The sequence below is a fragment of the Aphelocoma coerulescens genome, chromosome 4 (genome assembly GCF_041296385.1).
Source record: "Aphelocoma coerulescens isolate FSJ_1873_10779 chromosome 4, UR_Acoe_1.0, whole genome shotgun sequence".
In the NCBI taxonomy this organism is placed as follows: Eukaryota; Metazoa; Chordata; class Aves; order Passeriformes; family Corvidae; genus Aphelocoma; species Aphelocoma coerulescens.
This window is the reverse complement of record NC_091017.1, coordinates 27,716,289-27,741,428: the sequence shown is the minus strand read 5'-3', so window position 1 is coordinate 27,741,428 and position 25,140 is coordinate 27,716,289. Positions and strand designations below refer to the sequence as shown.

The following is a 25,140-nucleotide window of genomic DNA, read 5'->3' as shown; positions in this document are numbered from 1 at the left end:
ATAACAAGAATTTACAAAACCCTCATAATAAAAGTGGCAGGATTAAACATGCTAACAGCAAAATAAAATCTTCCTCTATGGCTTACATCACCATTAAAACCCAGAATGATACTGTATGTACTTGGACAGACATGGGGCTAACTATGCACGGGCTCCTTACTTGTTATTCATCAAATACCAGGCAGGCAGGGCTACCTGAGTCTATGTCCAGCAATATCTACCTGTCATTTCTGCGTGTACAAAAGCTTGCCCCTTATTAAAAAAGTAATTAAAGCCAAATATACTTACTGCTGTCATATATTGCATCCGATATAACGGGATCAAGTTTCCGTGTGAAGCTGCCGTTGCTGTCAGGAAGAAAGGCTGTGAACATGAGCCGCACCACGCTGAGATCCATTTCCTTGGTCTGCTGGATGGCTGCCTGGCGGATGATTTCTCTCTCCCGTTCTGGAATTGACACACAGAGGAATTAACACAAGGGGTAGGCACCCCTAACAAAACAGAGAGAACAAACAAACATCCAAAGGCATGGATAGTGAGGAAATGTCTTCTTTTATGTTTAGCATTCATCATTTTCCCCTTCTAAGCAGAGAGGAGCAGCTATTCAAATTGTACTGCATTCATCCTGCAGTTTGTGCATCAGACCTTATTTAAGGTAAGTTATATAATTAAAAGACAGACAGAAAATTAGTATTTTCTGCTCTCACTTTTTAAAGGTTGTGAAAAGGACAAAGGCCACCACTAAGGACACCAGAATTCCTGGTGTTAAGAGTGATAAAAAGAAAGCTGGCCCCTCTCTACAGTACCTGAAAGCAACACAGACCACAGGTTTTACAGGGATATGGGTGAAATGTAGCTGAATGAAACAGTGTTCTCAAAAGGAGGTCCCTAAGTTAATTAAGGATATCATGCCTTGCTGCAGTAATGCAAAATTACTCTAAGAGTTCCTCAAACAGCATAGGTGCAGAGGTGAGTATAGGCAGCTGTGGATGGAAGTTTCTCTATTCTCATGTATGTCTTGACAGCAGACTCCTTTCAGATTCCCTAAAACACAGCAACATTACACCACCTCTTAAAAGCACATAGACATTGGCTGTTGTCCCACACGACATCTTTTTCTGGCTAAGAATCTATGTTTTCAGAAGCTCAGCCTGTTTCTAGTAAAAGATCAATTAAAACCAGGCCATCATTTCTACATACCAGTTAGCTGCCTGTCTCCACATCCTTCTGCCTGCAGATAGCTGAGCTCCGGATGCACCAGGAGTCCCGGGTTGTATCCCTTCTTGCAAGCATCTATCATGCGCGTTTCCAGAGTCTCTAACACTTTCTTCTTCGTGACATGAAGTATTCCAAGATTTGCAAACCTGCCAGATTTTGATGGAGGGAATTATTTTCTTAATGCTTTAGGCCAGAGCTGCAGCAGGCAGCCTTTCTCTTACCAGAGGCAGCTACACAACCGAAGTCTACAGAAGGACTTTACAGGCTTACTTAGGCACTATTAGTGTTTGAGGGAAAATTTCCATCAAGAAAAATTCAGCCAAGATCACAAAATATGTAAAAAGTCCACCACTATATGACAGCAATCGTATGGGTGCACTTTCCTATGGCATAAGCAGTAATCTGTCAGGTTTCAGACTTCCACTGTGAAAACAACTTACAGAACACTGGAAAACCTGGTAGTCACAATTTGCTGCATCTTTGGCAATGACACTAATGTGTCATTCTGTATGTCTGTTAAGCAGAGTATGCTCCATCTGTTCAAAACAGTTTGGAGAGCAAGCTAAGAGGCTGAAAACAGCACAATATTTTCCAAAGGAAATGTTTTAAGCAAGGCTCTGGTCATTCTGCAAGACACTCTGGGTATCCATTTGAATAAAAAATTCCGTAATACAAGGTGTGCTTTTGTAAAAATCTCCTGGCACATGGAAAAATCAATTAGATCTGGAAGCATGAAAACAAGACAATAACTCAATTTTCATGTAGGTCAAGTGAGGACAGGAAAGCTGTTTCTAAACATCTGATGAAAAACAAGACAGGTTAGAAAATGAGCCAAACTTTTCAAGATGAAAAGGAGCATTTGAAATAAAGCTATTTAAATTGTTGTGCGCGGTAAAGTCAGTGCACTGGGCTTGGACATCAAAAGTTACAGTTTAGAAGAATCTCTCTCTCCCAACCTTCTCAGCTTTTTAAACTTCATCATCTTCACCAACAAAGACATTCTTGAGATCACAGAACTAAAACTCACAGCCAGCATGAAACCTGATCTAAGCCTGAAAACACCGTTGGGAGCTTCAGCTCCATTTACCGATATAAACAATTATTCTTTCAAATTAAACAAGAACAGCCCAACTACAATTTCACTACAGTCTTGCTGCTTTAAACTTTAAAAGTTTGACTTATGCAGTATTTTCATGTTTATACATATCTTGCATTAATTTCAAATCTACTAATCCAATTTTCTTAATGCTTCTCATTACATTTCTGTTGACAGGTTTCAATAAAAGTAAAACATTGATCAAAATGGCAACAAAACAGTAACATTAATTTTAGTCCCTTCTCTGATCAAAACTACTTACATTTTAAAGAATGGACTTAAAATACAAATTTGCACTGTACACCAAGAGATAAAAACTCTACAAATTATAAGTAAAAATTAGTTACTTAAACTTACTGAGCTTGCTTAGGAGAAATTCTACAAAAGTGAACAAAAACCCCAATAAATTTTCTATTTATGATACAAACAGAACAGAGATCAGAGTGTGAAGATGAGTGCTCCCCAGAGCTGCCTCTTTAGAAGTATCTCTGTATTGTTGATGCTTTCCCCACAGCTCAGGTTCACAGAGGAGTCCCCAGCCTTACCCTACAACCATGTCCTTGGGTCCTGCGTTAACCGTGCACACTCCGTCTTCGCAGAATTTACCCACCAAGCTGTGAGCGTGTAAGTGGACGTATTTCCCATTCGTTACTAACTGGACAATTACTTTTGCAGGTCCAACATAGTTGCAGATCTGTAAATAAATATTAAAAAATGTGGGACAGTTTGCCTACTATTTTTCTTAAATGGAACAAGCAATGATTTCAGTTGAGTATTTTCTGTCAGCTAACTACAACCAAGTTTACATAGGAGAAACGTGTATGCATTTCTTCATGAAACACAAATGGCAAACTAACTGTACCAGATCATCACTTTCTTTTGCAATTAAACTTGACATGCAAATGGCAGGAGTACTGACCAAAAAAGCTAAAGGAAAGCCTCATCTGTTTCCAAAAACATGAATCTCAGATTTACATTCTGGCCATCTACTTCACATTGCTCTCCCTAAGTTTCAATCAGTACACTGAATTCACAATAAACATTGTTACCCATGAAGAAGCATAGAGAAAATGTATGTATTGAACTAAAAACCCTGCATTGTTTTGCCCAATTCAAAAAGACTTTAAAAACTATTTTTAAACATGATGATTGTTTTAAAACATTTTGGCTTCATTACAATGACTCTTGAGGTAGAGATTTTACAGTGAATAAATTCTATATTAATAAGCATTTTGTTAGTTCAATATTCTTCATCAACACATACTATCCAGTCCAGTAAATATCTCCCTTAAGTGTACACAAGGATATACAATAAATTCCCACCTATGATTTTGCTGGATGAGAACTATGATAAACTGTGTGCTTTCTTTCATATACTCAACTCTGAAAGCCTACAAAGCCTTTTTTCCCCTCCTTGCCATAGTTTCTAATCACCATACATTTTTAACAGCTTTTAATAAAACCATCATGTCAAATAATGCATCAAAAACACATCTAAAAATACTAATAACATACCATACTGGTAAGTTACTTGCTTTACATATGTTATTTAGAACGTTATTTTCTCTCCTCACTCCAAGGCAGTTATGGGTTATGCACTTTCAAATTATGCTGAACATAAAATTACCCCACTTTTTAAAAAGCAAACATTACCTTCCCTTCCAATTCACTTAATTAACCCTTTTATCAATGTTGGGCTTTTCCCCCTCCTCCTCTAATTTTTCTTCTAATTTGCCTTGGGCAAAGTTCTTTGTATTACAGCAGCTTATAGATCTAATCAACCAAGGTATTAAAGGATCACGATAAACATTAAAGTGATGAATCAGTGATGAACTGAATATTTAAGGTTATATTGTTGATAAAATGCTGATAGCGAGGGACTGCCTCCATTTCACCACACTACTGAGTCCTGCTAGCTTCCTTCACTCCAGTTAACCCCTCTCTTGAACCCATTCCATCACAGCTGAAACACTTTGCATATGTACAATGCATGCCCTCCCTGCCTTCCTATTCACTGCTGAAAGCAAAAAAAATCCCAACTACAAAAAAGTTGTTCCAGGAGGAGCAGGTGTGCAAAAGCCCTCTCATTACCCACTCCTGCTGGTTAACTGTATAATAGTGCAGTAATGTGCACTTTACAAGTGGCAGTTTCTAAAATACAAGACTCATGCTTCCCTCCTGTTCCCACATTGAAATCTCTTCTGGACTGAAATAATACAGAGATGCAGAATCATCACCGCTGAACTATTTCTGTCATTTACCAGCAGGGAGAAAATTCCTATGTACCTTTCACAAAGTCATCTGAAAATAAAAACGACTGCATTTGGTGCTACAGTATGGCACCACCACTGCTACCATTAACTTTTCAAAAAGGTAGCTTTAAAAAAATTCTTTTCATTTTACTCCTCACTGAACAAGCTTTCCCTACTACAAAGCTCCCAGCGCATCTGCAGCGCTATATTCACTATGAGTAACATCAGTGTTCTGGTGTCTCATCAGAAAAGTTCAAGACAATCCTTCATCAGCTGTAGAAACCACAGCGAAAATGGAGGCAGGAGTGCTGCATGTCAAGGACTTTCCAGCCTCTGAAAGCAGAACACAGAACTGCAGTGGTAACCAGATTGCAATCTCCCCCTGTTACTCAGCTCAGCATGATCTTTGCAGTCACTCTCTCTCGGGGGAAAAACAAAAGGGCTCTTAAAACATAATACCTTATGTAGGTCATAAGGCAAAAAAGGACTACTTTTGTCATCCAGTCTGATGTCCTATGCTGCAAAGGGGACAGAATGTCTCTGAACCATCTTCCACCTTTACTTCTTACAGACTTTCCTTTGATTTTGAGTCATTCGGGGTAACTTGGTGCCCAGGAAAATAGTCTGAGTGGTTAAATACACTCATGTACCATAAATTAAGTCTGAAATAACTTTTCAATATCCTTGAATCATGCCACAATTTCAGAATAATTTAAAATTTATTCTGGTGCTAAGGTATCCAAATAACTATCAGCTTTGGCATAGGAACTTAAGAAACACCATCAAAGGCCTGAAAAGGTAGAAGGTATGTTACAGTGCTGAATAGGGATTATGGTTTTGACACAAAAACATAGACTCAGCATGAGGGGGTGATAGCATGTGGGTGCGGTACAGCTCAAAATCAGAGATGTGATCCAAAGAATAGCTACAGAACTTCAATTAAAGGTGAGGGGAAAAAAGAAAATAAGGAGTTCCTGGGCAGAGTATAGCTGTAATACTTGATTACATCCTATACTGAAGCAGCATTCAATTGATCTGATAAAGTTAAAAGGCTGCAGGCTTACATTTATTTGCTGTTTCTGTTTGAGAGATCTGTCTGAAAGATTAAAAGACTCTGTGAACTCGAAATTGAGTCAATTTCAAAACAAGAGTAGAAAGTTTTTTTCAGTTATTTCACGTTCTCCTGCAATCCAGACCCCTACCAATTTTTATACGTTCTGAAGCTTCACAAAAACTTTATAAGAACATTTTCATACTTCAAAGATGTTTCTTCCAGTTACTCTTACAAGCAAGAAATGAAACCAACTGGTCAACAACAGGAGCAAATGATGGAAAAGACCACGTCAAACCTACAACACCAGCAGTTACAAAAGCACCTATGTCTCTTTCCAATCCCTGTTACAGCAACTAACAGCCCCAGCCCCACCTAACCTTCAGAGTGGGACTACTGCTGTCCTTGATAGACACATACAAGAAGTGTTCCACAGATGAGGCATCACTCACTCTTTGTAAACAACCTGTTTTTACACAGCAGTATCACACTTTTTTTCACTTGCTAATTAAAGACAAAATATATCAGATGTGGTACAAACCGTGTAGGCAACTGATTACTTACTTAATAGACTTTAAGAAAAAGCAATGTAAAGTAATTTAAACCAATGGGAGCTGAAGATCTTCTGATCCTCTGACAGGTCACTCTAGTGACAAACATACAGAGTTAGGTGCTCTGCTTTACAAGCCCAACTAAAGCGAGTCAGTGTCGCCTGTTCAGCCAAATCAACCATAGCAGTAAAAAGCTCAAATCTCACTGAAGTTAGCTTTGGCTGAACTTGGTTCAGTACAGATTTTTAAGAGCAGTAAAGATTTAAACAAAAAGTCTTCTTTTTCTTGTCTCGTGTTTATTCCTTAATTCAGCTCTTAGGTTAATTTTTTAATTTGTAATAATTAGGTGATTTAATATAGCAATCTATATCACCCTACAGTTTAATTCCTGTGGGGAGGGGGGAAGCAAATAAATACGCTCCTTTTGTCACCAAGGCTCATCAACAAAGTAACTTGACTAATTTTCCATAAATTCTCCTCCTGAACTCGAAGTAAATGTGCTGAAATCCCTGATTTCAATAGGAACTCTTATCTCCAGACTGAGGTATAATTTGGGATAGCCCCAGGACATGACTGGCTGGGCAGTTCTGTCAGTGTGCCTGGGCTCAGGGCTGCCTCACTGGTGTGCAGCTTCGATTCGTAAGCCAAAGTGCACCATGCCCAAACTCTCCTGCAGAGAGATGGTGCTCTTTAGCTCGGGCACACCTCTGAACTCCGGGCTGGAGCTCATTTACATCCAGCTCGCAGAAAACATGCAACTAGAGCCTGCAGCCACCCACGCGGATTTACCCCCAAGGAGATGAAAATTCAGGACATTTCCTTCACTCCATTGTTTTCGGCAAATTCTTGTCACAGCTAAAACTGGATCAAGCACTTCAGTGTAAAACATGGAACTGCCCAAACTAACAGCAGTATGCAAGATCAGGACACACACGGTAAATGTGTAAGGCCAGTGGAAATTTTCTATGCAAGTTTTCTCACATTTTTTTCAAATATATAAAAACCAAGAAAATGATAAATAAAAAAATGTAGATAGTTAAGTATGCCGGTGACAATATCAGACTTCCCTGTTTTATCCTTTCTTTTTATACTGCTGATTGCTTTTTCCCCTGGACAAAAAGTTAATGATGAATAAGCAGCTCAGCAGCTTTGATTTCAGCTGTTCCAGACAGTAAAATTTTCCAGCATTGTGTGTGGATGAAAATGAAATTTAAATGAAGAATTTTAGGTTGCAATCATGAAACATATTGTAACATATGCATTATCTACAACTTCTCTGCTTTTCATAATGACATGCAAAGTTATATAGAATCCTCTGAATACGCAAGATATTTTCTACATATTAGGATTACTGTTAGCAAAGACAGGGCTAAACAAAGGAACATAATCCCATAAATCATTAAGATAAATTAATCCCATCTTTGATATTATAGAAAAATATACACTGTTATCTAGACTCCATTTGTCAGGACTGTTCTGCTAAACAAGAGGTTTTACATCAATTCCACCTTGCTGGCCAGTGCAGATTTGCTTCAAGTGTAAAGACTGGCATTGCAGAACTGCTACACTAACTCCTGACCTACACCATCTACCAATATACTGTACAGGAAGCGGTTAAATATGTAACTAAATACCAAAACATCTTGCTTAGAGACATAGAAAAGTCTTCAATGCTGCAGCCTTTACATGAGAGATATGTCTTGATGTGTTCCAGCTTAGTTACGAGTTAGTGATGGTGCAGGGAGATTAAAAAAAAGGGTGAAATTGAACAGTCACATTATGCAAGAAGTCACATCACATAAATGTTTCTTTTGGCCTCCAATCCATAATCCTATGAAAACAGAGTAGGGAGACTGCAATGTTTTTTTGTGCATTGGAGATGTCTAGTTTCAGGACATCCCATGGTAGCTACTGGAAAATTTTGTGAGAGTTGGCCAAGCACAAAGTAGATCCCAACATGAGCTGCACTGACCATACCATGGCCAAGGGTTTAAATATCTGTCACAAAACCTCCTTTTTTACAGTACAGCCAAAGCTCATGCTACTGTCCTTTCATTGCACTGTGATTAACTAATGTAGGTTTTATAGTGAAAACACTGCCACAAGAGTAAAAAAAAAAACACCAAAAAAATCAAAACAAAAAACCCAACACAATAAAAAATTGCCATTTCCAATTGTGCTACCCTCAGTTATGACAAAGTGAGCACATTCTGACAAAACACAGAAGAGACTTACAGGAAAAGGTGTGAAACACTTCTGTTTTTACTGGCACCACTTGAATCAAGAACAGGCTCTAACAAGCAATGGCCTTGAGGAATTTACTTGTGTTCCCTTGCCAGCCTCTCCCAGCAGGTGTTGCCATGTGGGGATTTGTACTAGAAAAAAAACCCCAGATGCACAGAATAGGATGGGAGGGAGGGGAAGAGATGTGTGTGTGTAAGCTCTACATGAAATTAAAAAGTGATGATCAATGAAATTAGAAGGTTTGATGGAAAGCCGAAGAACATTCTGCTTTCTAGTTTACTCAAGAAATTCCATTTCCTGTAAAACTCCTTGTCATGCTACTGTGTGACCTATTACACCTTTATAAAGCATCACTTGTATTATTACCATTACAGATTGAATTGGTATCCAAAGATCTGGCTCAGCTGAAGTAAATGATTTTATACCTGAACATGCCAGTGAATTTCATTCATTGGTTCATCATTACTGTTAACATAGGAGAGAGAAAAGCAAATGGATTATTTTCCTGGGCTAGTAATTTTTCCTAAGAGTTTTGCAAGGCTATATGAAATCAGCTTTCCCATTTTCTTCTCAATTCACAAGACTAAAGCCTAGGCTACCTCAGCCAATGCTGATTATTTTCCATTACGTTATGTTTATACTGATTCATTAGGAGATGCAACTGCTCCAAACTCCAGCCTTTCCCAAGAACTGCAGATGAACTAGACACACACTGAGGAGAACGACAAGGAGTGGCACACCAAGGCAGAAGTTTATTGCTTGCCACTCTTCCCTCCCCTTCTTTCCCCATAAAGGAGTAAGAGAACACCAGAATTAGAATACATTAAGAAATAACAGCAGAATTAGCATACATTAACCCTGCTCCTCATGAGAATCTGTAGTGCAACAGTTCAAAGATTTAATGCAATAACAAGACCAAAGTTTGCATTTAAGTTAAAAAGAATACTGAAAAGACACTGTGTAGTTTTTCCAGACTTCCACAGAAAAAATTTTGCTGCAAGAACCATAGGCAAAGACAGTTCTCCAATCCCAGAATGATTAATCACTTTTCTAATCTTCATACTGTGCCTCCATAGAACATTCTTTTGATTAACATATTTGAATTTTTTTCCAGGGGGAGAAAAAAAAACCCACAAAAAAAGTTTAGTGAACACCTGAGCATAACAGTGTTCCTATTAAAATGAGAAGTTCTACGTTGACTTTAAAGGAATTAAGTTCTTAAAAATGGCACACCCTAGAGATATTGAATAAGGAGTAACATGAACAGAAAAAAAGGGAAAGCTTGGTAAAGAGCATTCTAGAATGAAGTGGAATAACTAAGCATACTCATACTTTGCAATAGAAATGGAGCAATTGAGCAGCTCAAGCCTTGCTCAAACTGCACCTTAAGAAGAGTTCCATTAGTCTGCACAATGGTAACGAGATGGTAGGTGCAGGTAAGTTACTGCTCAACTGCTGGCAGATAAAAAAGGTGCCAAAACAAACCCACACACCTGAGGACAACTTTATTTTCAAAATCAATTACGCTTTGAAAGTTGGGATTGAAATGTAGTCTGTCTTGAGCGACTTCATACAAACTGATGTTGCTATGCAATAAGGTCCTATACACACACATACGATGACACTTCCATTGACTTGACAAAATTAATGCTTTATGTCCTTACTTTGACCTGAGGGTATGATTTTTTGTTCTTTTCACTAGAAGCACCAGGAAGTCCACCGTGCGAAGGCCCTTCGCATACGTATCGGAAACGAAATCCCCTCTGTGGAATAAAGGAAAAAGCTTGAAAGCTGTTCAGAAACTAAACCAAAAGAGAAATAGCACACACAAACATGAACATGCACACACACAAACAAGACTCATCCAAATGGAAAACTTACAATTGTTCATCCCTGAAATACTGAGTGCTGGTTAACAAAGCACCACTGAACTGTAGCCCTGGAGAACCTCTTCTATTCTCACTTTAATACACAGCAGCAACCTCATTTTTTTCTCTCAGTTAAGTGAAGATATTTGAAACAGAGATCTATTTATACTCTTAAAATAGGATAAAACTTCACATGTAGAGAATGCAAGAGCAGGAATTCTCTCCCAAGATTGCTGCTAGACGGACAAAAATGAAGCAAATAATAAGGAAGTCCAAAGCATCATACAGGAAAATACAGGTATGACACAGAAACACTTCTTCCTTCTGGGAAAAGCATTTGAAAACTGAATCTCCAAGTGAAATCCCAAAACAGCCCAAAAGCTTCAAGTGACTCTGGCTGGTTTTCATCTCAGCTACATAAATAGACATCTGCATATATCTGTAGGATACTGACAACCAGTCCAGAGCACAGCTCTCCAATGATTCCATTGATGAACATCCCCTTCATTTTACATGGTAATCTATAAGGCTCGAAAGATGCAACTCTTAAGCAAAGGTATTTGCTAACTCTAACTCTACTGAACAGTACATTTCATGGAGTCCCCAGTTTTGCTTTCAGATCTACTCTCCAGTCCTGCAATTTCTGGCAAAATCCTCATCTTATATAGGGTGCCCAGTGTCTGTCCAAATAGCACCAGTTAGTGCTGTAGCCTTTTTTAAGAATAATTCAGCTTCTTTCTAGTAGTAGACACCTCTGAATTTGAAGTCTGTATTAGCTGAAAGTGAACAATATGCCTTAAAATTACTCTGTAAGCAGTAGCTTCAATACCTATCTCACTAAAGCCTTTTCAGGTTAAGAACGTGTTTCCCAGGCAAATGTAAACTTTTATGAGTTTTATTCAGACACTGAACAATTGCCTTCCTATGGTGAACTGAGTGACCCACAGTACTGTGACTGAAGTGCCCAGCTATGATGAGCTTGAACTCAAGTTGTCCAAAAGACAAAACAACCTCTGCAAAAGGCAAATCAACCTCTGCAGTCAGGACACATCACTCTGCTGATGGATCACACTGTTATAAAGCACTGCCTAGCTTGCCACATGGGTAATCCACGAGAGGAACCATTTGCTGAGAAGTCACACATGGAAACAATGGTTTCTCCTTATGGACAGTGCACTGCAGGCCCCACCATGCAGAGGCATGGCCTGATTTGGGATGAGCTTAAAACAATGAGGAAGAGGCAGCATATTCTTCCACGAGTTCACAGTACACTGCTGTTTGACTTAGGACCATGATGAAGAGTCCTATTCCTGAAGGGATGCTCAAGCACAAAAATGTCTTTGGTGTGTGATTGAAACCAATGTTCTCCCCTGCCTCCTGCCAGGAAGACTGGATTGCAGAACTGCAACTACAATGTGTGGTTCTCCAGCCTGGAGGGGCTTTGGTGCAGACTGCACATCCTGGCCATGCTTCAGGGCTTCTTTTTCTGTCTTCTCGCCTCGGTTGCTACAGACTGACTCTTCTTGGCAGAAGACCAACAGGAGGATGGGACAGCTTTTAGCCACTGTCTTCCCCTGTTTACTGAACAGCTCCATAAGGTAGGATTTTATGCAATTCATTGGGACAGACAGGAAAGGCACCTCCATACTGCAACAGCTTCAGGAGGAATCCTTGTAGCTGCTGGTGCCACCGCCAAAGGGGAACAATACCCAGGCACACTTCAGGACAATCTTTATGCAGCAATTACTTCGTACATCAGTTGCATGAAAACCAACCAGTGCATTGCAATGACTTCTCTGCTGTCAGAGGAGCATAGGTCAGTGTTTGCTACATAATACAGAAAAAGTTACATTCAAGTACTTATCTTCATTTTTCTTGGATTATTCAAAACAGACAATCGTAGCAAAATGAATCTCAAAGACCAACTGCATTTCTTTACAATAACAAAACACAAGTCACAAGTTCCTGTAACTTGGGAATTACATGCTTTTATTTTTAACCTGTGTTTCAAAACCTATGAAACAAATCCTTAAAATCTTCCATGTTTGATCTACTAATTTACATTTCCAAATACTGGGGTACTGTAACAGTCACTTCTAAGATGAAGAGTCTATACTTAGCAAGGCATATTTTTAAAACCCTTGGGGCTTTTTGTATTATGAAACTTCCAGAAAGAGACAAAGATGAAAACAGAACAAACCAGGCAACAATTAAAGTACAAAAGTAAGAGTTAAAACTGCTCATGTTCAAGTGCCACATTTGTTCTGAGAGCTCAGCCTTTTCTGTACTCTTTTTTAAGTCATAAGTTTATTCAAAGCTGAATGTAGTAATATAGCTACCTTAGACATTTTCAAAATGTAATCTTGCTCTTACCTGTTTTGGCTGTTCTATGATTTGAAGATATGGTCCATCTGCTAACATAAAAGAAAGAAAGAAAAGTATTAATAGAAATTTTATTTCTATTACTATAAATAATATATAAGTTGTAGGGGTAAGATTATGTCCTCAAATGACTTGAGATAAAATTTTTGAAAGCATCTAAGTCTCTTCAGAACTTAAATTTCAGTAAATTATTTAATCACTTGGCAGTCTGTCATTTCAGCTAATGACCAGTGGAATAAGAAGAGGAGGATTAAATCAAAAAGGTTAATTTTAGCTCAGAGAGCCTAAATGGGCAAATGATCACTCAGTTAAAACTTGCAGTGGTGCATAACAACGGGATCCTTCCCTTGCCACTGACAAGCAGTCTGGCTTCTTGAGCTAAGGTTAACTTTTGTATTTAAACCCCTGGGGCTCTGGAGACTATACTCACCAGCTTTTGGTCCTGGGGCTTCCTACTGAATAGGTGCTTTTGAAAGTCAAGAGACAGCCAATGGGAAGCTCTGAGGCATGGGAATACAGGGGGAATTCAAGCTGTCTCAACATGCCCCAACAGTCAGAACTACTTAAAAAAAACCCTGGAATTGAGAAGACTAAACAATTTACATTGTTTTAATAATTTCAGATACACTTTTAAATATAGTGTTCTGCTGGGCCTCTAAAAACACCAAATACACTCAATTTGACTACAAATACAGACTCTATATTGAGACACATCTTGAGCATGGTGCCAATACATAGGATTATGTTGTACTAAAATTCTATTACTGTCTTTTAAAGAAGGCTTCATTAAACAACTTTCAGTCTCATACAGTGGCTAACTTCATGCTATAAACCTCATGCAAAATTCACTAGTTTATATAGCTTTTGAGTAGGCCCTAAATCCAGTGAGAACTCAGTGTCACCAGAGTTAAGCATTCATCATCTGATCAAAGCTGAGCTGCAACTCTGATCATTTAGACTACTTACATCAAGAAGGAAAGCTCTCTGGGTGGATGGCTGTGAAATACCTCTTAAAATGCAAGCTACTCCTGAGTCTCAAAACGGTTCCAAGAGCTATGATTTCTTCCCTGTCTCTTGCCAAGATGATTTGTATTTCAATGCTAAAAGATCAGTTGTTTTTAAGGTAGACCCCAAATGACAGCTTCACTGTGAATACCTATGTAGCATTTTTCCAGCCATACTCCTGTTGGAATTCGGTATCATGGCTTCTACTCTGTTGAAGGTATTAATGCTAAGGAATCAAGCACAGGTCTTAACTGAACAAGCTTCTCTCAACAGGGAAGTCTTAATAAATACACAATAGATGAAATTAGAATTCTGCTGCTGCAGTTAGCTGACTCAGCAACTGAACAAACTTCATGTGAAAGTTATATTGCAAATGTCAGTCACAACAATTTCCCATTTAAAGATAAATTATTTCCCAAGTCCATCAATCGTACTTTCCTTTAAAAAAGTAAACAGTGCTACTTGAACTCATGACCATATACACATCATCTAGCATTACAAAGCAGGAAAAACAGTTTGGACTTCAAGACCTTGAAAAGATGTACAGTAATATTTAGCTTTGGCCTTGTGTTTCAGTTTTTGTCTGTAACAGTCAAGATGTGCTGAGCTGGGCTTAAGCAATACATCAGCATTTAAATTTAAGACCTCTCTTCACAGATCTCTAACCCTCCTCATGCTTTAGGCACCTGAAAATTTGTATTTTAACAATTCAGAAGGTGTGTATTTTCTGGGCATTGGCAGAAATAATGCAACTAAAATACAACTGTGTGTAGTTCAACTTTCAACCAAGCCTCCAGGGCATGATCTGCCAAGTAATTGTTCTTTGGCTCTTCTCCTCTTCGGAATTCATTTTCAAGGCACGCACATTGGGTTAGCACAAAATACTACTGCTTTCTCTCAAACATTAGCCAGAAAAGGAAGTGTTCTTATCTAATGGCTAAGTGGCTGCAGAAGTCCCCCAGGACACAGCAGACCCAAGTTCCAACTTTTCCTCAAGATAAGGAAATTCAAACTCCTACGAGAGGGATATACACTATCTTGGCACATTGGAAAACTAAAGGAAAATGCTTCATACCACTGAAATGCCCTGACCTTGCATGGCACTTGTAAAAACTCAAGAAAATCAAAAATTGAGGACTGTGGTTATTCTGACCTCTGGGAAAAAAAGCTTATAAAAAGCATTACCAATATGCTGATTAAAAAAATCAAAATTTTATATACCAGCACTAGAAAAGTGCAAAAAAGATGCAGTGCGAATGCACAAAGCCAAATTAGATGTCTGTTATCATCAACCCCATTATACAGATCATATAGCAATGTATTTAAAATGGTTTTTTTGAGGTCTTATTTTAACCTTTGGGTTGTATGACTAAAGATTTTCCATTTGTTTTTTTTTTTTACCAGTGACTAAGTAATTCACTGGTATAGCATCTGAACCAGACCCAAGGATCATTACAGAGAAGGCATTCCAATGCAAAGCACTTGATTATATCTGAAACGCTACTTAAAAATAAACCAACAATGTTCAAGAAAACATCCAGGCATAAATGGCATATTATTTTGATTACACAAAGGATTTTACTTAGTGAAAGGTCTCATATAGCTATTTTCACTGAACTCTGAATACTTCCCAGAGGCACCTTACACAACCTAACATTGGCTATGTGTGGTTCCTTCTTTCTCTCATCCTTTCCCATGGGGAAAAGAAAACACATTTAGTGTTCTGCACACAGAAGTTTTTAATATTTTGTCTCTATTAGTAGGCATGTCTGGTCTAAGCAGGCAAAGAGCAGGAACCTGAAGATGAACACCTTGTATGAGGAACTTAGAATGACAGGATTTGTGATGATCCTTTGTTCCAGCCTGGAAGGTTGTTTGATTCAAGTTCCTGTTTAATGAACAAACCCTTTTAAATGTTCAACAGCCACAAGAAGGAACACTACTTAATGCATAGCTCATGATCTACTTTTGCCCTCAGAGAGGCTGAAGGACACAGTCACGGAGCTGCCTCTACACATGGCTGCCAAGAGCCAAGTTTTGACAGGAGCGCTCCTCACACTTTGCCTGGCACTGCTACAGCCGGGAGGCCAAGAACTGCAACTACAATGTGTGGTTCTCCAGCCTGGAGGGGCTTTGGTACAGACTGCCACATCCTGGCCATGCTTCAGGGCTTCTTTTTCTGTCTTCTCGCCTCGGTTGCCACAGACTGACTCGCATCCCGCTCCAGTCTGAGTCACAGTCCCACTTCCCCACGTCTTCTTCAACTGCCAAGTTTCTTCATTTTCCTTCCTGCCTGAGTCAGAGGCCCTCCTGCCCCTTGACACTCCCACCACTTACATTCTTTCTTCCTCTCGACAGGCCTCACCCTACACACACACACTTCCAAAGGAGCACCCATCTTAGGCTTCCTCTTGATTCCATCTTCCCACCACAGCAAAATCAAGGAAAAAAAGGTCTCTGAGGTAGGTGGGATATCCCTGCACGCCTGGCAACTCTGTTGGACTAGTGGGGTCCTGTATCTAACAGCTTTCCTAGTACCTAAACACATTCAATTTAACCTGCAATGACCTGTGGACAAGACCCTTCCCTCACATCCTCTATGTTGGTTGGTCTCTCAGAAGGCATCGCACCCTTGTAACCGCTCTTTTGCTCTGTGGACATGGATGGAAATGCTTGTAGACTCCAGGTTTTGATTGTTAAATCCCACATCAACTCTCTTGTGTCCATCCTGGCAGCGGTACCTTGCTGCTAAAAGCTCAGACTGGAGATCTAGTGTTTTATCCTTCTTCTGAAGGCCTGTTGTAGCATTCGCATGCCCTCCCCCTCAGGGATTCCCCTGCACAGGAATACTCTTGAATACCAGCTCTTCAGTGTTCAAAGCACGATGTTTAAAGCAAGCAGCATATGGGACGTTGCTTAACTTGTCCCCTCAGTTCACTCTTCCAAACACAAGCACAGAAGATCTAGAAAGAACACCAGAAAGGGTATGAAAGTCTGCCCAAGCTCCTGAGGATAGGGCCACTGCTATGGAACAGGGAAAATGAATATTCATCTCTTTTTTTGGTGGTGGTCTGGCTTCCTTGAACCTCTAACATTATCTCTCTCTGAAAAAACATGAAATAAATTTTTTTAAGTGCCTTCTTTTTCTCTCTATGACCTTCTCATTTTTTCATAGCAAATGTCACAGAGGGCTGTACGGAGGAGGTTAAAGAAATACCAGAAGATTAATTTTAGCAGCCTGCAGGCAGTACTGCTCAACTCCTGATGGCTCTGCTTCAACTTCAGAGTTTTAAAAACACACCACCTTAATGCCAACAGCCAGTTAGACCAGAGCCTCTTGAAGCCAAAACAGTTCCCAAACCCACCTCTAACTGCCACATGTTACATGGTTGTAGATGGCCTTGTATCATCATGAGGGAGTACGAAACATCCAAAATTACAAACTGCTTAGCTCAAAGCTCTGCCCATTTCCTCTCTAATGTAAGGCATCACTTTGTCTCTTCACTACACAGTGGACATCCCACTGATGTGCACCTGCTTTTACTCTGCCTAAATACATCCACTGCCTCCATCCCCAATGCCACTGAGGATCAGTACCTAACCTACCTAATCACAGGCAGGATACTTCCCAGCAAGCCAGAGAAGAGGCTGACTTCATGAGGTACTGCCTTTGTTGCTGGTAAAACCTGAACGACATAACCGCTACAGCTTTAGAGCCAAAATAACAAAACAGCCTAATTTTTTTTTTTTAAATGGACATACCAGAGAGAAAAAGAAGCACACAAAGACACTTGAGCACTGACGATGTTGAGAAAATCTGTGTCCCAACATCTCAAAGGTTTTCGACTATTACTGTAAATATTAACGTAACAGCAGAACATCTATCACCAGAAAGTCCCCAAATTCCCCAGCTATTTGTTGATTCAGCCACGCTGGCACAACATGGCAATCCAGGGTTATACATTAAACCTGTCTGCCAATGGAATAGGTCTGACATTGTGCATATATGGATGCACAGACTGAAAGATATATACACCACAGCCAAATCATGAGGAACAATTAATGTCTTTGGTTCTTTCTGCCTTAATCATCCAACCGTCCCAGAGAAAAATTCCTTTTTAGAACCTTTATTTGACTCTCTCCATATCTCAGCTGGAAGTACTTTTGGAAAATCCCACATGACTTTTTAAACTGAACTTACTGAATAGAAAGAAATCATTAGTCCCTGCTTGAAAATCAGTAAAATAGAATATAAAAGTTATTATATTATCTTGTAACTGAAGAGCTAGTCCATAGTAATAACCCAGCATGGTTTCAAGCACGAGAGTAAGCAAGCATTACTGAGATACTGTTCAAGAAAAAAAATGACTGTGGAATCATCAGGTGCTGTTGAAATGATCAACCTTTCCTAAATCTTATGATTAACTTCTTGTTTGAGATAACGTCAAATCCAGAATCCTTTACTGAATCCCATTTTGTGCACAAGGAACTTGCCACCTATGTTGCAGTAGTAGACAAGAGCAATGGCAGTTATAAAAGAAGGCCTTTTTTGAAGCAATTTTGCAAATTAAGGACAGAGCTAGACTTAGCCCAGTAAGAGTTTTCTGTGGCTGAAGAATTCAGTGAATCCCTGACTCCCTGACATGGTTTTGAAAACAGCTGTTTCTACTTTAGACAGGACATAGTTATCTGAAAATTAGTTTTATATATCTGAATAATTGGTATGGAATGAGTCTGGCATGAAGAATACAGAGTAAGCTCAAAAGGTACCTGTAAAAAGAGCTCATTACAGGGCAATTTCAATAACCTTATTTGTTCAACAGAAACTAGGTGAAAAAACCCCTTGGTATACAATGCACAAGCCCTTTAATCCTACACAGATGAATCTTACTGAATAATTTTATCTGCCTTAATAAAAATACACTGTAAACAAATGATTGCAACATTAATTTGCTGGATGTTTTTCCGTATTTGTCAAGAGCTTTGCTCATGAGAACATTTTATCTTGAAACAAAATTATCTGCACCATGTCTTTCTTGATCCTTTCTTGATACTACTCTTTCAAGAAAGCAAGAATGGTTTAAACAAGGGAACACCAAAACAGTAAGCATGCTTTAATTTTTATTTTAAAAGCAGCATTTATTGTTACTTTAGGGTGGAATTTTACCTATGAAGGAAAACATTAAATGCTTATTTCATTTTACTCTTTACACCCTCACAGCTGCTCAGCATATCAAATGTTGCAATCAGAAGTGGCTTGCACTTTCAACTAAAGAAAGTAATTTGTCATAAGATACCAGCTACATCCTGATACAACAGAGTCAAACAAGAGAAAGCTGTCATGGTAAAAGACATGAATAGCTACATCAGAGATTTATATTGAGAAAAACCTGCTAAGTAAAATTTTATTTCCTTCTTCCTTTTGTATCAGCTATTCTAATAGACTAAGCAGGAGAAAAGAGTTTTCCAAATTTATGCAAGAAGTAATATTTATAAAGAACTTTAATAAGCAAAATCAGACCAAGGTTGATGGAGCAGCTAATACTGACTGAGCTATAAGAGACTTGTATTTGTTCTTACAGTTCTGGAAGCATACTGTAAGAACTGCTTATCAGGCCTTTGCAGAACACTTTTTGCTTATTTTCAGTGGTTTGTTGCAAAATTCGTCTGAGCTTTCAAACTTGTGTTATTATTCAGGAAATTGTCAGGTGCTTCTAATACCACACTGCCACTTCACAGGAAACAGAGAAGTCACCGAGAAGGAAAAACAGATTCGAATGGTACAGGAAGTTAATATTCTCTACATTTTACTAGTGAAAAACAAGTACCTTAAGAACTACTACAACAAATGCAACAGCATTCCAAAGGACAAGAAGCACATGTTGCAGTCTGCAAACCAGCAATAGAAACAAGTAACTTGCTGAAGGTGCAAATTCAGAAAAAAGCCTCAACAAAGTAATTTATAACACCGGGTCACTCAAAGCCCTTTGGTCACTGTCCTGGTTTCACCTGGGAAACTGCTGCAACTTTCGGTTTCTGTACAAGCCACAAGAAAATCTGATTTGCCTCACTGCTGAAAGCTTCATGAGGGGAAGAAAGAGATGCAAAAAGATGTAATAAAAAAATCTAGTTGACAACTTTGCAATCTACTATTACGACACACAAGTTGGTAAACAAAAAAAGGCTCTGAAAAGAACTTCTCAAAAGAAAACAAACAGGAAGAACCAGCAAGACAATAGCACCATCAAACAGTGAGGGTTCCTACCTGTTCGTAGTGGTAAGTCTGAAGTGATGTAATTTGTACTATTAAATAATGCATTCATTCCCATGAACTGATCCACTGCAAACATCTATATTGAAAGAAAACATACTCCTCATTATTACATGTATACATAGTTGCATAAAACATCTATCAGCAAAGAACTTCAGAGTTCTCTGCAAATATTGAGACTGCAAACACCTTGCTGAATTTACAGAAACATTTCATAGCTATTTTATTTTTGCTGGCAACAGCACTGCAGAGCTGACAGCACAGACCCAAGTTTCACCAGAATCATGAGACCGCATCGACCTCAGCATAGTTTCTAAACACCCATTTTGCTTATGTGCACTAACAACTATAAATTCTAAAGAGCTTATACAGTAAATTCTGAAAATCTGACCCTAGATGTCTTGCCCAAGGCCTTGCTAAGAACCTGTGAGTTTTCATTTCCACTTCCGTGATTAAACCTCACCAGACTACATTCTTTATGTAAATATATTTACAAGTTCTAATGCAAAAAACCAGTACATTTAAGTTAAAGTTTAATTTTTTTTTTTTTAAACACTGACATGTCTTAACTTACTGTAATTGTTGTCAGGTATAAATCTATCTTCTTCCAAAAAGGAGCAAGCATAAAGGAGAAAACAGCTGCTTTTTTAAAATTAGGATGAGTAGAAATGACCTGTTCTTCACTTAAAACTTTTCACCCAAGCACAATTCTCACATTTCAAATAATTTATGAAATGATGTAAGAAAATCAGGAAGAGCTCCTGAAGAGCTAGGCCTACGGATCTGTGCAAGCGCAGGAATATTTTAGTCATCACTGTAAATGCAAACATCCAAAAAAATTACACAAAAGGGCCTTTTAGGGCATAAGGGACTTTATTTTCAGGAAGAGTCCAATGTCCACCACAGAAGAAATTTCAGAGCAAGTGTCACAAGCATGCAGGGCATAAAAAATAAGTATTTTTTTTCAATGGCTTAATTCAGCAGGCCTAGCTGTCCTTCTCATTTCAGCCATTAACCAGTGGCAAGGCACTTTACAGGTCACATAAAAACGGCCTTAGGGGAAAAAAGCTCTAATTTCTGCCAACGCAGAATGCTTTTCTATGTCCATGCTAAACCTAGGAAATAACAAGACAGTATGAGAGAAAGCCTAAACAGAGAGCTAGGAGAGGATACAGGGATACTGAAAATACAGAAATTCACTTACTTGGGGATCAGATACTCCCATAATATAGGAATCTTCTGCCATTTTAAGTCCTGAAACACAAAAACATGATTAGAACTCCCCCTTTTTTTTTGTTTTTTTACAGTGTAGGGCAATAGAGAAGCCTGGAAAATGTTCAGAGTTAAAAGCCCAATGTCTGACACTTTTTATTTTACTCATAACATTAATGATTTCCAAAATACTTCTAAAATTCCTCAGTATTTGGAAGGGGCAGTGTAAGGACAGGATAGGATTTTCCATTGCCTATTGCCAAGAAATTAAAAATTACAGTCAAAGTCTGGAAGTCAAAACTTCTTAAAATCAGGAATTGTTTCCATCTTTGCTCTGACTATTCTGCCATTAGTAAAATCATTACCACAGAAATAGCAGAAACTCTTCATTTTTATACAATAAAAAGAACATGATGAGCATTCATGAATGAACCCTACCAGTTTTCTTGTGAAGTATTACTAAATGCAAATAAAGAAGCCCAAGAAAGAACAGACAGTATTTTAAATTTTTTGAAAATAAAACCAGGGATCAATTATTGACTAATTCTGGACACCTTTATTTCCAGGGGTCCACAAGTGCATAGCATGCACAACAGCTCTGCGCTGATGACAGTTACGGATACACAGCATATCAGAACTCTTTCTCACAGGTCTACATGTAAATGCTGGACACTGGAAAAGTTTAGCTTGGCATAGTTTTACTGGGACCAGTAGTGGGCCAGTAGAAGAACCTGTGAATTTTCTCAGGAATTTATTAGGTCTATTAGAAAATATTAGTATTAGTGTTATTTCCTTTCATGTAGATGTTACCAAAAGAACTGCAATTTCACCTATGCTGATCTCTCTAAATAAGGCTCTCCAAGGGAATATCTGAAACTAACAGTAACACTATTTCAAGAGACTCATGTCTGCATGCAACAGACACTAAATAAGGTTAATAACTAATAGAAGACAGAAAGAGGTCCCTGGCCGTCATATTCCATCACAGTGAACATGAGCCATGTTCTCCAGCAAAGAGAACTTTGCTAGAAAACCTACTACACTATCAAAGAGAGGTGCAAGAGATCAGTAAATCATTAAAGAAAAACTGAGTCACCATGGACCTTCTACAGGAACTAAAAAGGCAAATATCAAAAGGAAAATTGGAATACTTGGGTACTTCACCTTGATGGAGGCCCAACTCTACTTGTTAACAAGCTCCAAAGACAACACAGTCACCCATCCCCCACAAAGTAGAAAATTAAAAAAAAAAAAAAAATAGGAGACAACATACAGAGGACTTCAATGAAAAAGAGGTTCATGCGGATACAACTGTTTTTTAACCTAGAAAAAGAAGTACACACCTGACTGTAAATCCATTTTAGAAATATTTACTGGGCAATATTTATTTGTAGTATTTGGGCAAATATCAAATAACTGGTCATAAGATTTCAGCCAAAAATTAGTAACAGATATAACAAGCAGCCAATGTCACCCATGCTGTACTTCATCACCTAACACAGCAGGATTTCAGCAAGATAAAGAAAACACCAGTCAATCACATTATCTCATAGGCACATTCTGGAAAGCATTATTTTCATCAACCATTTGCCATTGTTGTTATTCATCTTTATGGCAGAAGTCAACAAACAAGGCACGATAAAATCTTCAGGATACAACAAAAAGTACTAAGATGTTTTTATTCTGTTCCATAGAAAGAATATAAATAACATTATCACCAACTGACAAGTTACTTGAATCACTGAAATAACTTGTAACATTTTCTGTCAAACACTTTTTAGTGAAAGGTGTAGATATTACAGAAAACGATCTGAAGACCTCAACAGCCAACTTTTTTACAAAGTGCCAGAACCCTCTTGTTCCTCCTGATTAGGTAACTGTGAGTGCAAATGCCAGGCTTCTTCTCCATAAATAGAATAAAAACTGGTCCTAAAAGTCTTGTTTTGTGATGTCTCATATTTAAACACTTACTATTTCATGAGTCACACATGCAAAATTGTGTTCCAAAATCCTGAAGTTTCCAGATGACATGGTAAACTTGTTTGTTCAGAAAAATAAAATATTCAGAGGAGCTAACGTGAATGGCATCTGCCCACTTGCCTGTTTGCTAAACTTATACTTTGCCAAACTTTCAAAGCATCTCACAGCTTTTTCTGTGAGCCCCACAGGATACATGTAATAGTAGGTTCTATTTTCTTTGCCCTATTTTAGTTCCTCAGCCCGCACCCCTCTCCCTCCCGCAGCCCTCTGGGGGAGAAAGGCAGTGTTCTCACACTTGCCATGCTTCTTGGTCACATCTACACGTCCACAATACAAGACTTTCCAACAAAATGGAAAAAATAGCGCAGAGGCATTACTTCTGAAAATGTTTCTTTTCAAGTATTTTGATGTAAATATTAGACTCCATACAGAAAAAAAACCCCCTACATCCAGCTGAATCAGTCCTTCAGTTTCACCTTTTGAAAACAGTAATTTCTGGCTTTTTGGCTGCTGCAGTGAACAGTGACATGACAGCAAAACAGCAGCCTTTTAAGATGTTCCCCCTGCAGCACTACATTCAGCTCTGGGCTCCTCAGCACAAAGAGCACATGGACCTGTTGCAGTGAGTCCAGAGGAGGCTATGAAGATGCTCAGAGTGCTGGAGCACCTCTCCTGTGCAGACAGGCTGGAAGAGCTGGGGCTGTTCAGCCTGGAGAAGAGAAGGCTCTACAGCACCTTCCAGTACCTGAAGGAGGCCTCCAGGAAAACTGGAGAGGGACTTTTTACAAGGATGTGTAGGGATAGGATGAGGGGGAATGGCTTTAAACTGACAGAGGGTGGGTTTAAATCAGATATAAGGAAGAAATCCTTCACTGTGAGGGTGGTGAGGCACTGGAACGGGTTGCCCAGAGAAGCTGTGGCTGCCCCATCCCTGGAAGGTTGGATGGGGCTTTGAGTAACATACGGTAGTGGAAGGTTTCTTCACCCAGAGTACGTGGGGGAGTTTGGACTAGATGAGCTTTGAGGTCCCTTCCAATCCAAACTACTCCATTATTCTATGAACCTTACACTTGGAAGCAGCAAGGTAACTACCCACATACCACCCAGTCAGCTGTAGGTGGGTACTAATGAACGTCTAACCAGGTGTGAAACACAATCTCTCTCACACCAAAAGCACAGATGCCTCCTATCTGAGATCTTTTTGTGTTCAAGTCAGCTGCAGTTCTTGGGGAGAGGTTAAAGACATTCTCTCTGGCCTGAATGCTAAGCCAGTTTATTATAAACAGATTATAATTTAGATGTGCAAACGTACACCTTTGTGTATGTAAACTCAGACTTGATTGCCTTATCAGGGCCTAGACAAAGATCAACCAAGCTGTTTAAAATAACTCTTCTAAGTGACTGGAAACACTCTCAGTTTCACTATGTTTTGTCCTCTCTAAAGCCAAACAGATAACAAAAATGTTCTGGGAGCCCTACCTTCAAATTACAATTTGTCTCCTTAGGATTTATTACGTTAACAAATCCCTACACTTCCTCGTACATGAAAATTGGTGCAAATCCACAGTCACTAACACGATTAAAACCCCAGAAAGACACAGATAAAATAGACCCTAGCATTAACTGTGTGACCTTCAATTGGTCTCTTCCCTTACTGCTCCAGTTTCTAAGCACCTTTCCCATATGCATCAGGTGGTATTAGCATCTACCTCAAGTAGCTTTGTTCATTCTCTCATTGCATGAGCTGTATTATGGGTCACAGACTGCCACCATTCTCATTTGAAGATGACTGGATTAAAACTGTTTTGTGGAAGTTCATGTTATTATAGATGCCTGCTTCCTGCAAAAGATCCAATTCCCACAAATTGTACTGCAAACTAAAATCTACAATAAAAACATACCCCCAACACCTGCACACCACAATCAACCACAGTAGTTTCCACCCTGGAGAGCATCTGAAATCTTTCAGATAATGGGGCACAGGAAACTAGACATTTCAATTCACAGTAT

The 25,140-nt window shown here is 38.9% G+C and overlaps 1 protein-coding gene across 4 annotated transcripts in view; it reads right to left on the bottom strand.

The window, feature by feature from the left end:
• NFKB1 (nuclear factor kappa B subunit 1) overlaps positions 1-25,140 on the bottom strand; it is a 57,905-nt gene that overhangs the window by 25,383 nt on the left and 7,382 nt on the right. For 2 of the 4 annotated variants that reach the window (XM_069013261.1, XM_069013263.1), the window contains exons 2-8: positions 21,143-21,192; positions 19,933-20,017; positions 12,654-12,694; positions 10,077-10,175; positions 2,860-3,008; positions 1,201-1,364; positions 289-447 (exon numbers count right to left, since the gene is read on the bottom strand). In XM_069013261.1, coding sequence (XP_068869362.1) covers positions 289-447; positions 1,201-1,364; positions 2,860-3,008; positions 10,077-10,175; positions 12,654-12,694; positions 19,933-20,017; positions 21,143-21,184 — 739 coding nt within the window. In that variant the 5' untranslated portion in view covers positions 21,185-21,192. The remainder of the gene's footprint in view (positions 1-288; positions 448-1,200; positions 1,365-2,859; positions 3,009-10,076; positions 10,176-12,653; positions 12,695-19,932; positions 20,018-21,142; positions 21,193-25,140) is intronic. The other 2 variants (XM_069013262.1, XM_069013264.1) reach the window with 1 other exon arrangement.